The 18,173-nt window shown below is 41.0% G+C and overlaps 1 protein-coding gene across 6 annotated transcripts in view; it reads right to left on the bottom strand.

Moving 5' to 3' along the window:
* Positions 1–18,173, bottom strand: part of svopl (SVOP-like) — a 131,031-nt gene that overhangs the window by 42,881 nt on the left and 69,977 nt on the right. For 3 of the 6 annotated variants that reach the window (XM_063058264.1, XM_063058263.1, XM_063058262.1), the window contains exons 4-7: positions 16,289–16,387; positions 11,311–11,382; positions 2,392–2,516; positions 725–788 (exon numbers count right to left, since the gene is read on the bottom strand). In XM_063058264.1, the coding sequence (XP_062914334.1) occupies positions 725–788; positions 2,392–2,516; positions 11,311–11,382; positions 16,289–16,387 (360 nt within the window). The remainder of the gene's footprint in view (positions 1–724; positions 789–2,391; positions 2,517–11,310; positions 11,383–16,288; positions 16,388–18,173) is intronic. The other 3 variants (XM_063058265.1, XM_063058261.1, XM_063058266.1) reach the window with 2 other exon arrangements.

Raw genomic sequence — 18,173 nt, forward strand, 5'->3', positions numbered from 1 at the left:
GAGTATAATGAGAAAACTATCTAAGAAAGTAGGTACTGGCATTGAAGAGGGTCTGGAGGAGATTTACGAGAATGATCACGGGGATGACCAGGTTAACATATGAGCAGCGTTCGATGGCTGTGGGTCTGTACTCACTGGTGTTTAGAAGAATGAGGGGGGATCTCACTGAAATTTAACAAATATTGAAATGCCTATATGTGGAGAGGATGTTTCCTATATTGGGGGAGTCTAGAACTAGAGGACACAGCATCAGAATAGATGGACATTCCTTTGGAACAAAGTTCAGGAGGAATACTTTTAGCCAAAGGGTAGTGAATCTGTGGAATTCATTGCCACAGGCAGCTGTGTTGGCCAAGTCATTGAGTATGTTTAAAGTGGAGGTCAATAAGTTCTTGATTAATAAGGGTGTCAAAGGTTACTGGGAGAAGACAGGAGAATGGGGTTGAGAGGAATAATAAATCAGCCATAATTGAATGGTGGAGCAGACTCAATGGCCTGAATAGTCCAATTTTCCTTGTATACTTTATGTTCTTATGGATTACCTGTCCATCATACATCCCAGTCATCCAAACTAACCTCATGTTTTTGTTTTAAATCAGGTTTTCCATCGACAACAGGAGAAACATTAGTTTAACTGAGATAAAAGCTTAAAAATATCACTCCCAAACAAGTCATCACTGGTTCACGTTCTGAAGTTTCAGAACATACATGGTTGGGTTCTTACCTGCCCCAGAGGCAAAATACGCCCTCGATATTTGGAGGGAATGAATTCAGTCATCAGAATAAACCTGTGCAAAGCAAAGCTGGAGTTAGCATGTTACACTGACAAGGAAGCAGCAGTAAGTAACATAACCCCTGTATCTGCGCTATGACCAATAGAAAATGTCTGTTGAATCCTTAGGGTAAAACAGCAAATGGAAATGACCTTTATAACTACTTCAATTTCAGAAATGCAATGCCTTCATTGATGCATCATGCATTTGGGAAGTCTCCTGCTTAATAAAATCAGTCTATTGACTCCGATACGATAATAATTGGCACAAAATATGTCAGTACCATAATTTTACCCAATTAATGTAGGTGATATCAGTGTAAATGTAAGACTGATAATACATCTGTAACACAAGGGGGCACAACTGGGAGAGCAAAATCAATCTGAGTTTAACCCTGACCTCTGGGTTCCACTGACTGTGTGGGGTTTGCTCTGGTTTCCTCCCACACCATAAACACGTACGGATTGGTAGGTGAACGAGCCACTGTAAATAGCCCGTAGTGTTTAGGTTAGTGGTAGAATCTTAGAGGGACTGATGGAAATGTGGGGAGGGTAAATTGGGTGGGGTATAAATGTATACTTGGGCACAGACTCAGTGAGCCAAAGGGATCTGTATTCGCGCATTATTAATCAGTGATGATGTGCTATTCTCTCCATGAAAGACAGGCACTCTGGCTTCCGGTATAACTATCCCGTCTCTATTTTTCTTCAAGAACATGGCCTATCGACTCCTGGGAAACAGTAGCTGGCATCCTTCCAAGGAAAGCTGCCGGTATATTGAAATATTCAAAACTGGCGTCGACAGGTAAATCTGTCAAGGGCTACGGATCAATAGTAGATGAGATACTGATCAGCAGTGAACTGAGTGAATGGGGAAATCAGCCCAGGAAGCTGCCTGCTCTGTATCAGTTCCCATGTTCGTGTGTGGATGAACACAGGTTCCATAATTATCTTGTGATCTTGCAAATATATAAAATAACCTCAGCAAAGATCAGTCTAACAGCTCTGAAAGAAAAGTGTGCGCTCTGGGTCTTTTACCTCGTTAACACAGAGATGCAGTACTAATTACACTGTGCTTACACCAGTACCAGAAGAGTAAAGCCATCCAGGGACCATCAGCTTGATATCGCCACCAGATCTCTTTTGGTACGGCTCTTCCCTGAACTGCGTCTGACTGACAACTCTCTCTCTCCATTGACTGTGACCAGGCCTCCAGCCAGACTGCAAATCCAATCATAACCTCATCCACCCCCTCCACCCCAGTAGAGAGACCCCTCCACCAGTTTACTACTGACCTAACGGCTGGTCCAGGGTTCAACCTCTCCAGTTATGAAGCAATGAATCATACTAACTCCCCAACTACTCAGTCTAATGCCAGATTTCACCTTGAAAACCCCCCAATCCTGCCCAAGACCTCTCTCCCACATGACCTACTCTCTGCACACTATGGCAGAGAAGGTCCACACAATGTTGAATCCATGGCACATCCTGCTATGCCTAGTGCAGAGGAAACTTTAGATGGAATCCACAGATTAGTCATATTCTGCAACCAATTCTGTAAGTACTAGACCTAATCTAACTGTTCAAGGAAAGGGAAATGTAAACAGGATGCTGCCTACCCTTGGGAGTGGCCAGACACTCCACATCCTACCATGGAACGCAGGAACACAAACCAACCATACGTGTGAGCGAACGACGTTAACCCTGAGTAATAGGAACTCCAGACGGTGGATATGAGAAGAATCTGGAATAGAAAGAAATGTGTAAAGAGGGCCTCAGAAATTACAGACAAACAAAACCTCCAACATTACCAAATCTAACTTGTACAGAAAAGGTTAATATCATTGAATCTTTTACCTGGGGCAGAGGTAAGGGCCAATGAAACAATCTGACTGTCTGCAGCTGGCAATGATCTATTGGAGGTGCAACTTTAACAGGAAATTTCTTGGTTGTTATCAAAAATATTTGCAGAAAGGTAAGCAGATAAATATGAAAATAACTTTTATTCAGATCATACAAACCCCATTTCCAGAAAAGTTGGGATATTTTCCAAAATGCAATAAAAACAAAAATCTGTGATATGTTAATTCACGTGAACCTTTATTTAACTGACAAAAGTACAAAGAAAAGATTTTCAATAGTTTTACTGGCCATTTAATTGTATTTTGTAAACATACACAAATTTAGAATTTGATGGCTGCAACACACTCAGCAAAAGTTGGGACAGAGGCATGTTTACCATTGTGTTACATCACCTTCCTTTTAATAACACTTTTTAATAGTTTTGAAACTGAGGATACTAATCATAGTAGATTTGCAATTGGAAATTTTGTCCATTCTTGCTTGATATAAGACTTCAGCTGCTCAACAGTCTGTGGTCTCCTTTGTCTGATTCTCCTCTTCATGATGCGCCATACATTTTCAATAGGAGATAGATCTGGACTGGCAGCAGGCCAGTCAAGCACACGCACTCTGTGTCTACAAAGCCACGCTGTTGTAGCCTGTGCAGAATGTGGTCTGGCATTGTCCTGCTGAAATAAGCATGGACGTCCCAGGAAGAGACGTCGCCTTGATGGCAACATATGTCTCTCTAAAATCCTAATATACGCCTCAGAGTCAATGGTACCTTCACATACATGCAACTCACCCATGCCGTGGGCACTGATGCACCCCCATACCATCACAGATGCTGGCTTTTGCACCTTTCGCTGATAACAATCTGGATGGTCGTTTTCATCTTTGGCACGAAGAACTCGATGCCCGTTTTTTCCAAAAACTAGCTGAAATGTGGACTCATCTAACCACAGCACACGGTTCCACAGTCTTTTGGTCCATCTGAAATGAGCTCGGGCCCAGAGAACTCGCCGGCGTTTCTCCATAGAGTTGATGTATGGCTTTCTCCTTGCGTAATACAGTTTCAAGTTGCATTTCTGGATGCAGCGACAGACTGTGTTGAGTGACAATGGTTTTCCGAAGTACTCCCGAGCTATAATTGTCACAGTAGCATAACGGTTTCTTAGGCAGTGCCGCCTGAGGGCTCGAAGATCACGCGCATTCAACAGTGGTTTCCGACCTTGCCCTTTACACACTGAGATGTCTCTGAATTCTCTGAATCTTTTCACAATATTATGTACAGTAGATGTTGAAAGACCTAAATTCTCTGCAATCTTGCATTGAGAAATGTTCCTTTTGAACTGATACTTGAATATTCTGTGCACTTTTCAATCTTATTTTAACTCTGTCCCAACTTTTGTTGAGTGTGTTACAGCCATCAAATTCTAAATTTGTGCATGTTTACAAAATACAATTAAGTTGGTCAGTAAAACTATTGAAAATCTTTTCTTTGTACTTTTGTCAGTTAAATAAAGGTTCACATGAATTAACATATCACAGATTTTTGTTTTTATTGCATTTTGGAAAATATCCCAACTTTTCTGGAAATAGGGTTTGTATTTATGCTAAATAACTTGTAAAATTCAGAAGTTGGAAACCAGTATGAATGCAGTTACGGATAGGCCTGTTGCTTTCCGAAAAGGATTTTAGTGACAGTAATTGTTTATATTTTGTGTTCAGTTTTACTCAGACTCATTTACTTTTTCCCCACTTTTTCCCCAAAAGATGTGTAACCAGGAGACCATTGAATATAATTTTTTATTGTTAAAGTGCACTTATGTATTGACCCTGATAATGCTAAAATAGCTGCCTTTGCCTTTAAGAGAAAACAATGACATTATTATGCAGGTATGGAGTAGAAAGAAGAGTTACAAGGTTCTGGAAAGAACATCAAGTGCTCGTTGTATGGTGAGGAAAGGTGAATAATAGTTGATAATATCCATGTAAATTTGTTCATACTTGTTTGTAGGTTTAGAGTATCAATCATTTGACATCTTTTACATGTGGATGCTTTAGATTTTCGCAAGTAAATTGATCAGCACTGGAGTAGCATGGTTGTGCGAATTTCCGTATTGGCCTAGTAGGTTAGTCTTTTTAGTAATTCAACTACGAGGCAATATATTGTAGAAGTTTATTTTTGTCTTTCTTTATTGTTTCATGACCAAATGTGAATGTAATCAAGTAAGGTGAATGTGTTAATCTCTGCTCACTCAGCGTGAGCGAGGAGAACTTGTTTCAGGGTCTATCCTATATGTGTTTGGAAGTTAAGCACATGTACGCCTAAGTGAGTATACCTCTTAAGATGAGATGTATTTATTCACATTTTTGATGTTGTGTATAAGGTAGCAGGTTAGTGGGATTCTAATGTTGTTTGTATTGTTTTTAGAATTGCCACTACTGCATTAGTTTTTGAATTGAATTGACTATTTCTTACATCCTTCACATACGTACATGAGGAGTAAAAATCTTTACGTTACGTGTCCGTCTAAATGTGCAATGTGCAATCGTAGTAATTTATAATAATTTATAATAAATAGAACAGTCAATGTAACATAGAATACACTCAAATCAGCGTGAGTTAATCAGTCTGATGGCCTGGTGGAAGGAGCTGTCCCGGAGCCTGTTGGTCCTGGCTTTTATGCTGCAGTACCATTTCCCGGATGGTAGCAGCTGGAATAGATTGCGGTTGGGGTGACTCGGGTCCAGAATGATCCTTGTTTGTATACAAATCACAAACAAGAGAAAATCTGCAGGTGCTGGAAATCCAAGCAACACACCAAAAATGCTGGAGGAATTCAGCAGGCCAGGTAGCACCTAGGAAAAGAGTACAGTCGACGTTTCAGGCCTAAGCCCTTCTGTAGGCCTGGGAAAAAAACGGAGGATTAAAGAGAGAGCCACCTGGTGATCGGTGAAACCTGGAGGGGGAGGGATGAAGTAAAGAGCTGGGAAGCTGATTGGTGAAAGAGACAGGAGGCCATGGAAGAAAGAAAAAAGGGGGAGGGGCACCAAAGGGAGCGATGGGTGGGCAAGGAGATAAGGTGAGAGAGGACAATGGGGATGGGAAATGGAGAAGGAAGGGGAGGGGGTTTGGGGGGCATTGCCGAAAGTTTGAGAAATCGATATTCATGCTGTCAGGTTGGAGGATACCCAAACGGACTATAAAGTGTTGTTCCTCCAACCTCAGCGTAGCCTCACCACAATGGAGGCAGCCATGGATGGACATATTGGAACGGGAAGTGAAATTAAAATGGGTGGCTACTGGGAGATCCCACTGTTTCTGACTGACAGAGCGAAGATGCTCAGTGAAGCAGTCTCCCAATCTATGTTGGGTATGACTGATGTACAGAAGGCCACAATGGAGCATCGAACACACTAAGTGACCCCCAACAGACTCACAGGTGAAGTGTTTCCTCACCTGGAAGGACTGTTTAGGGCCCTGAATAGTAGTGAGGGAAGAGGTGTAGGGGCAGGTGTAGCAACGTTCCGCACACACGTCTGCTCTTACCTCGTCCTCCCACCACCCTGCCAGGGATAGGGTTCCTCTCGTCCTCACCTACCACCCCACCAGCTTCCGTGTCCAGCACCTAATTCTCTGAAACTTCCGCCATCTCCAACAGGATCCCACACTGAGCACATCTTTCCCTCCCCACGCCAACTTTCTGCAGGGATCGCTCCCTATGCAACACCCTTGTCCATTCATCCCTCCCCACTGATATCCCTCCTGGCACTTATCCTTGCAAGTGGAACAAGTGCTACATCTACCCCTACACCTCCTCCCTCACTACCATTCAGGACCCTAAACAGTCCTTCCAGGTGAGGCAACACTTCACCTGTGCGTCTGTTGGGGTCACTTACTGTGTTCAGTGCTCCAATGCGGCCTCCTATATATCGGTCATCCCGACATAGATTGGGAGAGCACTTACCGAGCACCTACACAAGTGGGATCTCGCAGTGGCCACCCATTTTAATTCCACTTCCAATTCCCATTCTAATATGTCCATCCATGGACTCCTTTATTGTCGTGATGAGGCCACACTCAGGTTGAAGGAACAACACTTTATATTCTGTCTGGGTAGCCTCCAACCTGATAGCATGAACATCGATTTCTCAAATTCCCAGTAATGCCTCCCAACAACCCCCCTCCTTCTCCATTTTCCATCCTCTTTTCCTTCTCTTACCTCATCTCCTTGCCCACCAATCACCTCCCTCTGATGCACCTCCCCCTTTTTTCTTTCTTCCATGGCCTCCTGTCTCTTTCACTACTCAACTTCCTAGCTCCTTACTTCATCCCTCCCCCTCCAGGTTTCACCTACCGTCTGGTGTTTCTCTCTCCCCACCCCCACCTTTTAAATCTACTCCTTGGCTTTTTTTCTCCAGTCCTGCTGAAGAATTTCAGCCCGAAATGTGACTGTACTTTTTTCCATAGATGCTGCTTGGCCTGCTGAGTTCCTCCAGCATTGTGTGTGTGTTGCTTGGTTTTGTATATTTTGTTTTATTTATTTTCACAGTGCATACGTAACAAAGGTGTTTACCGAAATTAAGGTGAGATTATAACAGTAGGAACTCTGTTTTTTTAATACATTTTGTTGTTTTTATTTTGATACACCCTTTGTGCATTAAAACATATAAAACAGATAAAGGAGTTAAAGACCCGAGAAAGTATCCTGCAAGTGTAGTTTTCCCTCAGGCTACAAAAGATGTATAGCTGAAAAAATTTGAATCCATATTCTTTGTCCATAACATAACAACTTCACGGAAGTAAAAATAATTTAATAATGTATAATTAGCTAAAGTTCCCCTAAAGTTCAATGAATCATTCACACCTTCAGTAAACTTCAGTGGTTATATTGAAACTTAGTTCATTGTAATAATATTACTCAAGATTCAAAAGTTAAGATTACTTATTATCATTTTTCAGTACAGCAGGATAAAGGAGAATAAAATGATTCTTACTCTGGATCTGATGCAGCATAAAAAGCACAGTAAGCATAATTAACATAATAAATAAACAAAAAAATCACAATAAATATAAAAGCAATCCTGTAAAACACAAATGATGAAAGTAACAATAAGTGTTATTAGCTTCATAAAAAAAGATTTAGTAACTATAAAAGTGGCTCAGGGGAACTTAGCTGGTCACTATTAAATTTAACACCAGTTTAACCAGCTCATTCTTCTGTTTATCTCCCAAAACTATAGTCTTCAAGGTAAACCAGACAAAAAAAAATATAGATACTATTGAGCACAGACTCTTTTTAAAATGCAAACACTTTTTCCCTTAAATCCCTGCAGTCAACTACGGCAAATGTGCAAGAATTTAAAGCTGTATGGACCATGAGCCTATTCAGTAGGAGCATTCTGATTGGTTGCATCACTGCCTGGTATGGAGCTTCCAATACATAGGACTGAAAGAGGCTACATTCAGCCATTCCATCATGGGCACATTATGGAGGTGCTCAAGAAAGTGGCACTCATCACTACGGAGCCTCACTGTCTACGACACACTCTCTTCTCATTTCTACCATCAGGGAAGAGGTACGGCAGCCTGAAAACCTACACTCAATGATTCAGAAACAGCTTAATGCCCTCGACCATCAGATGTCTGAATGACCCATGAATGGTTGAACCCTACCTTATTATTCCTTTTGTTTACTACTATTTATTTATGTTTATTATTTATAGTAATTTTAGGTCTTTGACAAAACAACACATTTCACATCATGTAAATCAATGATAGTGAATCTGACTCTGATGACTAATGTATCTCAACTTACCCATTCAAGCCCCGCTCTCTGTGTCCTAAAATGTATCAGCCTTAGATAAACTACATAACTGGCCAAAGGCATCCTTTTGTTGGACCAATTCCAAAGACGCTCAAACCTGTGAAGAAAGGAACTTTCCCACCAGATCTTAAATGGCCAGCCCCATTATTCTAAGACAATGACTAACCAGTTCAAGAGAAATAACAGTAGAGGGCTTGAAAGGGAAAACATTAGGTATGACAATTAAAGAAGCGGAAGTACTGGCACTTTTAAGGAATATAAAAGTGGATAAGTCTCCGGGTCCGGACAAAATATTTCCTTGGACCTTGAGGGAAGTTAGTGTAGAAATAGCAAGGGCTCTGACAGAAATATTTCAAATGTCATTAGAAACAGGAATGGTGCCAGAGGATTGGCGTATTGCTCATGTGGTTCCATTGTCTAAAAAGGTTCTAAGAGTAAACCTGGCAATTATCGGCCTGTGAGTTTGATGTCATTGGTGGGCAAATTGATGGAAAGTATTCTTAGAGATGGTATATATAATTATCTGGATAGACAGGGTCTGATTAGGAATATTCAACATGGATTTGTGCGTGGAAGGTCATGTTTGACAAATCTTATTGAATTTTTTGATGAGTTTACTAAGAAAGTAGACGAGGGTAAAACGGTGGACGTTGTCTATACGGACTTCAGTAAGGCCTTTGACAAGGTTCCACATGGAAGGTTGGTTAGGAAGGTTCAATCGTTAGGCATTAATATGGAAGTAGTAAAATAGATTCAGCAGTGGCTAGATGGGAGACGCCAGAGAGTAGTGGTGGATAACTGTGTGTCAGATTGGAGGAGGGTGTGTAGCGGTGTGCCTCAGGGATCTGTACTGGGTCCAATATTGTTTGTAATATATATTAATGATCTGGATGATGGGGTGGTAAATTGGATTAGTAAGTATGCAGATGATACTAAGATAGGTGGTGTTGTGGATGATGAGGTAGGTTTTCAAAACTTGCAGAGAGATTTAGGACAGTTAGAAGAGTGGGCTGAAAGATGGCAGATGGAGTTTAATGCTGAAAAATGTGAGGTGCTACATTTTGGTAGAACTAATCAAAATAGGACATGCATGGTAAATGGTAGGGCATTAAAGAATGCTGCAGAACAGAGATCTAGGAATAATGATGCATAGTTCCCTGAAGATGGAATCTCATGTGGATAGGGTGGTGAAGAAAGCTTTTGGTTTGCTGGCCTTTATTAATCAGAGCATTGAGTATAGGAGTTGGGATGTAATGCTGAATTTGTATAAGGCATTGGTAAGGCCAAATCTGGAGTATTGTGTACAGTTCTGGTCACTGAATTATAGGAAAGATGTCAATAAAATTGAGAGAGTACAGAGGAGGTTTACTAAAATGTTGCCTGGGTTTCATCTCCTAAGTTACAGAGGAAGGTTGAACAAGTTAGGTCTTTATTCTTTGGAGCATAGAAGGTTGAGGGGGGACTTGATAGAGGTGTTTAAAATTATGAGGGGGATTGATAGAGTTGACGTGGTTAGACTTTTTCCATTGAGAGTGGGGAAGATTCAAACCAGAGTACATGGGTTGAGAGTTAGAGGACAAACGTTTAGGGGTAACATGAGGGGGAACTTCTTTACTCAGAGAGTGGTAGCTGTGTGGAATGAGCTTCCAGCAGAAGTGGTTGAGGCAGGTTCTATGTTGTCATTTAAAGTTAAATTGGATAGATATATGGACAGGAAAGGAATGGAGGGTTATGGGCTGAGCGCAGGTCGGTGGGACTAGGACAGGGTAAGAGTTCAGCACGGACTAGAAGGGCCGAGATGGACTGTTTCCGTGCTGTAATTGTTATATGGTTATATGGTTATATTAAGAATATTGTGTTTCAATCAAATCGTCCATTTTCCAAAGTTTCAGATAATAGTCCCATAATGCTCAGTTATTTTATTCTCCGTGCAACATCCATCTTACAACAACAGATCCAACAGGAAAAGAGTGTGGAGTATAAAGTCAAGGAAATTTTGTTGAAATTGCTCTGGGTGGTTTTAAGAACCCATGTGGTTTAAATTCCTTACTTAAGGAAAGAGAGAAAACCGAGCATAACGGATCTGTATTCTCCAAAGCTTCGGACAATGAGGTGATCTAAGTGGAGCATAAAATTCTTAAAATCTTCTTGTCTTGGAGGTATTGGACTCATAAGATATTCAAAGGGACCACCCAAGTGAAAATTTGTTACACCCTCTCTAAAACACTATCTTTCCTTTGGTGATGAAACTAAACTGAACGGTGGGCTAAACCTTGTTGACCTTGTACTCATCCCCTTCGTAATAACCTCTAACGCATCATCAGTCTACCTAAGTAGTTGCTGTACAAAGCTGGGCCACAACTATTTACGACTGGGAGGATGATAGGCAACTTCCTTTTCCTGCCATTTTACCTCCTCAGCCTGCATTTCTCAAAAATCAAATATGTTCAGCACACCCACATTGAGCAGCTAATTATCATCCCCAATCCCAAGGAAAATACGAAATTTCGATCCCAATACTGTATTCGCACAGACAGGGGCATAAAATCAAAGTATATTTGCATAGAATATTCAGAAAAAAATGAAAATATTAGTAACATGTTGTAGGTCAGGCAGAGTTATTGGTAAAAGAGAAAGATAACACTTCAGGTCAATAACCTCCATTCTGATGAAAGATTACCAATCTGAAACACTCATTTCATTTGTCTCTCCACAAATGCTGCCTGACTTGCTGAGATTTATTTCCAGTATTTTCTATTTTGGATTTTCTCCATCTGATATTTTTATTGCTTATGAATAACTTTGAGTTCACCCAAGAGTATAAGATAGACTTCTGACATTCAAAGAAATAACGTAACTCACCTTCCAACGCCCATATCTATCAGCAAAGAAACCCCAAAATCCACTAAATGCCATGAAGCCAAGGAACACCATCTAGAATAATTTTTTAAAGGCACATATTAGTTTCCCATCACATCAGCTTTGCTTAATCATGCCAAATTAATGATTCTTCTCTAAAGACAAGGTTATAGCAATATTTTATTTCTTTATGTCTCAAGCATGTAAAAGGTTCTGCAATGTTGTTTCATAACTGAAGAAAGTGCAGATGCTTTATCCTTGATCTTCCCAAGTTCTCAGAGTCCAGGACTGGAAAGCTAACATAATAAAAGATGGGCAAGTACAACCATAAAATTATACACTTGTGAGTCTATCATTTGCTGTCAGGAAGTTATTGGAACCAATAACCAAGATCACAGTAACAGAGTATCTTAAGACCAAACAGAGTCAAGATAGAGAGGTGCTTTCAAAGCAGATGTATTTTACGGTGAACAAGAAAAGGTCCATGAACTTCCAAGAAGAACTCTGCAAGGTTGCATATAAGAGACAACAAGTGAAAATGAAAATTCCTGGAATTGAAGGGAAGTTATAGACGTAGCTGGGAGATTGGTGAGGTGATTAAAGGATGAAGAAGAGGGAAATGGAAGGAAGTGGTAAGTGATAACCTGCTAAGATCTGTACAAGGGCTTCAGTTCTTCATTACTTGTGTAAATGAATTGGTTAATTCTGTAGAGAATATTATAATTCTGAATGAACACGAAGTTTAGTGAGATAGATAGATTCTTTATTGATCCCAAAGGAAATTGTAACTTCACAGTAGCATTACAAGTGCACAGATATAAATATTAGAAGAGAAGCAGAAAGAATAAAAAATAAGTTACCACAAACAGTCTAACAGGAGGGGGTCATCACTTTCCCAGCTACAAATCGACTCATTATAGAGCCTCCTGGCTAAGGGTAAGAATGACCACTTTGGAGCAGCACAGTTGTCTATTACTGAAAGTGCTCTTCTGTTCAGCCGAGGTGGCATGCGGAAGGTGAGAAACATTGTACAAAGTTGCCAGGATTTTCTGAAGGGTTCTTTGTTCTACAACAGCCTCCCTTGTGTCCAGTTTGACTCCTATAACAGAGCCAGCTTTTCTAATCAGTTTATTGAACCTGTTGGCATTACCCATGTTGATGCCATTGTCCCAGCACACCACCACATAGAAGATTGTACTGGCAACAACAGACTGGTAGAACATGTGAAGGAGAGGCCTGCATACTCCAAAGGACCTCAGTCTCCTCAGGAAGTAGAGGTGACTCTGGCCCTTCTTGTATACAGCCTGTGTATTGGCGCTCCACTCTGTCATACAGGTGCACCCCCAGGTACTTGTAGGACCTCACATCTACGTCCTCAGCATCTGTAGTAGCAGGGAGCAGTGCAGGCTCAGATAATGTAGATCAGCTCAAAAAATACAAAGAGATTATGATAAATTGACTGCAAATCTAGAACAAGTAAGTATAGAATCATTTATTTTAAACTGAAAGAAAGAGAGGCAAGAGTGTTTCTTTTAAAACTGGTAAAAGGTAAAGAATAATGGAGGCTTGTGCACACAGCTTATTAAAATGCAGTGATCAGGATAAATAAAAGCCACAGTTTACAGCTGGAACATTATTATTTATTACAGTTGTACGTAGGCCTGGTGTGAGCTCTGGGAATGAGTTCTGGGCACTGCACCAAGGTAAAGAAGCAGTGTCCCCAGTGGAGATGTAGTACGCTTCTACCAGTGTGACAGCAGGGTCCCAAGACCTCAGTTTGATGGCATGATCAGCGTTTGTTCACTGTGACAAGCAGAGTTAATGGCTGACTTGATGGAACTTTTTAGAACTTGTACAGAGAAAAAGCATTACGCTGGTCAAGGATTCTATGAAACACCACACAAAATCAGAACCAGCATATTCTGGGAGTTACTTGCATATTACAATACAGAAGTGGCCATTCAGTCCACCATGTTGATGCTGACCCATCCCATTCCCCTCTTGATTTTTGCCTATAGTTCTAATCTATTTCTCTCACATACACTCTATGAATCTTTTACCACTTTACCTATATAATGGGGTAGTTTACCATTAACCCACAGAATGTCCTTTGGAATGCGGGAAGAATCCAGAGCACTGATTAGAAACCCATATTGTCACAGGGAGAATATGCAAACTCCACATAGCCAGGGCTGGAGGTCAGGTTCAAGCTCTAACTGCCCCACCATTGACCCAAGGCTTTGCAAACTTTTTACACGGTGGACAAAAGAAGTGTGAAAACTTCTCCCAAAATAAGAAGTGAAGATTGGATCATTTAAATATGAAGCCATCCCTAGGCCAGGCAATAAAGTGATTTGGAACCGAGGAAGGCAAATCTTCTCATGAGCTCAGCCCAGCAAGGATTCAGTGATCATTAGATAATATTCATTGAGGCTGGGTGAATAAGAAAGGGGATTCATTTATTATTTCATCTTGCAAACTCTTCAAACAGATCGAATTATTACACAGCGCATTTAGAAAGAACAGGGTAAGCAGTAAAAATGCAGAGTAAGGTGTAACAGCTACAGAGAAAAGTCAAGAGCCCAACTTATCATACTAGTAGACTCAGAGTTCTCCTACAATTTCTATCATTTGTCTTACTGACCAAATGGGAGGATTATTCCTGGCCAACAGTTTGGTTCAGTGCATGTCTGTGCTTTGACCTCAGAATCACAGGGTTTATGTGCCAACATAGAATGATGAGCTGATAACGCATAACAGCACTTCATTGTGTGAAGGATATTCACATTCCAGGGCCCAACAGGCTTATTGCTAACCTCAGCTTTCTGGCACAACAGCATCACTTTTCCAAAGGGCCAGAGTTGGTTTTTGACAAAGTTAAACTTCAAACCAAGATCCCTTGCTCAGCTTCTTGTTGCCAACAAGTAAACAGTGAGGATTTGTAGGCCCATGTTTACTCAGTGAAAGACAATGGGGTTATGTTAATTGGCCTGCATCAAACCAGACAACACTGGCTAAGCCTTTCCTATTGTGACTGAGTTCACGGAAGCTTGCAGATCAGATGGATATTATCACTTAGCACATGAAACATGGTCACAGGTATAGTTGGTCAATTAGCAGTTGGAATATTTATGTACTCAGAGAGTCATCCCTTACAGTATTAATTTTGGATATCTGGGATCACTATCCCCAGAAGCTTTTAGACCATCTGTGTGAGTTACTTTGTCCCGTCAAGATTATCTGAAAAACAGCACATGCAGATAATGTCAACTAGTAGCAAAACAGTATAAATGTCAGAAAGCTTTGGGGATGTTAGGAATAACAAGAAGAATAACAGAAATACTGGGTGACAGGAAAAAAGACTAGAATTTGTTCCACAACCTTCAATTTCTGCAACTGTTGATTCATTTATCTGAAACTCATTGGTATGTTCTCTTAGTTTGTAAGAATTGTACTTGTGTTTGAAAATTCTTTGTAGTTTATAAATCTTGTGTAATTCAGAAATCTCTTATAAATTTAAAATCCTCTGTGTGCTAAATGTGTGTTAAGAACTGTTTGTCTAAAATTAAAAACACGTTTCATTAAAAATAAAACAAACTGGGTTTGAACTATTGTGCTTAAGCTGGTAGAATCTCATTCTTGGTAGGGGAGGGAGAGCCACCACTCAAAGAGTGGATATTGGGAGCTAGACTGCACCCCAGAGGTTAGACAGGGAAGTACGGTAATATTTGAAAAATAGTTTGATGCAGTATACCCTACTTATAGTGAGGGCATGTATAGATACCTATATCGGATAGGGTTATAACCTTCTTTTGAGTTTAGGTCTTTGCTAGCAGTGTACCAAGTACTTTCACAAATGCAGCAAAAGGTTGCCACTGCACTGTTGGGAGTTGCCCTTTTACAATGGGCCTGGAATAGTAGTAAATGCCCTCTCCTCACTGCCTTTGTGAATAACAATCGTTCGGCCACAAGAGAGAAGTTGGCCAGCGCTAAAGTTTGAAGGACACCAACAGCTGAGTGTACTGACCTTCAGTCAAAAATCAAATCTGCAGACAGAATACAACCAGAAGTCAATACATCAACGCTAGACAAATTTCCACCCAAGTATCAGGGTGTTTATTTCATTGGTGTTACTGGGATCTTGCTGAATGTGAATTAGCTGCAGTGGTGCTTACATTGTAAAGCACTTTCAAGCACCCTGAGGTTGTGGAGAAGTACAAAGTCTCATTTGAAGTTTAAGGTAGAATTTAATAGTGAAAGCCCAGCTAGAAAGAGCAAGGTGAGTGGCTGACAATGCAAAGCAGAAGTGAATTGTTAAATGGTGGCTGGGAACTCCATAGAACACACACCGAACAGTATAGCACAGAAACAGGCCTATCAGCCCACTACATCTGTGCCAACCATAATGCCACTCCAAACTAATCCCACCTTAGTTCAATCCTTCTGTTCCCTTCTTGCTCATGTGTCTTTCTAAATGCCTCTTAAATGCTGGTATCACTTGCTTCTCCTACCTCCCTTGGCACCTACTACTCTCTTGTAGAAATCTTGCCTTGCACATGCCTTTAAACCTTACCCCACCCCACCCCCCAGCAGTTTAAAGTTGCACCCTTTAGCTGTTCACATTTCCACCCTGGGAAATGGACTACGGTCATCTACCCTATCTACTGACAGAAGTGTACAAAATATAAAGTTGATCATTTTGTTCACTTCTATCGTCACCCCTCAGCTCCAACACTCCAGAGTAAACATCCCTACTTGTACACCCACTCCTCTCTAATCCAGGCATCTGCTTTGAAACTCTGAAGACAATAAGAAGGGTAGAAGCTTCCGGTCATCAGTTTCACTGTAAAGATGAATTTTGGATTGGTTTTGGTTCCTGATTAGTTGCTGTGAGATTGTCATAGGGTGAAGCTGCTCTTGACTACCAGGGGACACAGCACCATGGAACTACAATGATCTCAATGAAGTGGGATAAACTTACGGTGGTAACCATGGCAACCTGCCATTCTTCAAGGAGCCACTCACAACGGATGACTGGAGAAATGACAGCCAGCAGCATGATCTCCATGGCTTCAGCTACCTGAAGAAACAATCAGAGAAATTCCAGGCCACATTCTGAGTTATCAGAGGCTTTTCTATTCAGTTTATTAGGCAAGCCATGTAAAAAAAAATACTCCTGTCTAGCAGGCCTAGCGATGAAGATTGGGCATTCGTTCCAGATTGTTGGAGATATTCAGTGCAGGCTTTGGACTGATATCTGGTAGAATATTCCCAATGGATACTGACTACAGGCTTTGGGAAATATTCCCATCTCACATAAGAAGGGTTGGGATGAGGTGCCAATTCACATTAACCTAATGATCGGAGAGAGAGGTTCCACCTTGGAATATTGGTTGTCATACAGCTAGAGTCCCTGTATCCAGGTGGTGTGAAAATTCCTCTTTACCAAGTTTCATGAGACTCTTCAATCTTGTCCAGGAGAAGAAAAACCCACTTTAGACTGAAAAATCCCGTATCTAATATTGGCTTAGGAAATGCGTCATGGAGCAGAGAAACCAATATTTACAATCACAACACACACACACACACACACAAGGACCAAATATCTTCTGATTCTCCAGCTGGCCATCACTGCCTTCAGTTTTAATTGATGCCCTCAAATCTATTGTTGATTTATGAGTTCAAGGCTTCCTCTGGGATTTTGAGTTCGTTATCTATGCTGGGAATCAGTGGTTGGGGTAAAGTGTTGCAACTGCGGAGGTGTTCTCAGAAACTAGAACATACCTGAGGGCGTGGATGAAGGTAACTTAGATTTCTCACAGTAAGGTTCGCTAATATCACCAATTTAACCCCTTGTATGGATTATCAGCTTTGTCACTGATACAGTACATTTCAGCTTGCTTTCACCAATGCATGAGGCAGGATTGAACTGCAGACAGCACAGTGAGAGAGCTGCTGTCTCACAGCTCAGTAACTCAGGCTACGTCCACACTACGCCGGATATTTTTGAAAACAAAGCTTTTTCTCTTCGTTTTGACCCTCTGTCCACACTAAAACAGCATTTTCATCCCCGAAAACAGAGATTTTCAGAAACGGTCTCCAGAGTGAATAAATCTGGAAACGCCTAATATCCGTTGCAGTCTGTACAGGGTAACCCCAGCTTTTTAAAACCGCTGTCATGACGTGCTGGAACAGATGGTGACAGCCCAGCATTTCATTGTTTTCTTCTTCTTATTATTATTATTATTACTACTTTATTGTCACCAAACAATTGATACTAGAGCGTACAATCATCACAGCGATATTTGATTCTGCGCTTCGCAGAACCTAACAATTTCAGAACAGACGGCAACGAGACTGAAGCCAGAAGAGTTAGAAATGTACTCACCAAATACTTTGACCCATAGCTTACTGAATAAATAAGTATACTCACTTTGCCCTGTTTTCTATCCTTGCTTGTATGAAGGTGGTTTACCTATTTATGCAAGTACTTCTCTGACAATAGATGTGTAGCAGCCTAATGTAACATTGTATAGAAATACAAGATAACACTGATGCAGACATGTTTTATACATTTAACAAGGTGCTTTATTAATGCAACAGGAGTTAGTCAGTTTTTCAATGTTCGTCGTCAGCCGGGTTATACTGTCCGTGAACTCCCCGTTGGTTGCCTCCATACGCGCCAGTATTTGTTTTTTTTTTAGTTTTAAGTCCTCCTGCGCAAGAGTCAAGAGCAATTCCTTTTAAGTTTTTCTACTCTGTAACTGGACAAATGCGCACTAAGTATACCGTTTCCTCTTCGCTTGTTTTCTGCGTGTCCTGCGCGTGCCCAGTAGAGGAGGTTCGCCCAAATATCCGTGTTAGTG

This window comes from Mobula hypostoma, chromosome 9, assembly GCF_963921235.1.
Source record: "Mobula hypostoma chromosome 9, sMobHyp1.1, whole genome shotgun sequence".
NCBI classification, from domain to species: Eukaryota; Metazoa; Chordata; class Chondrichthyes; order Myliobatiformes; family Myliobatidae; genus Mobula; species Mobula hypostoma.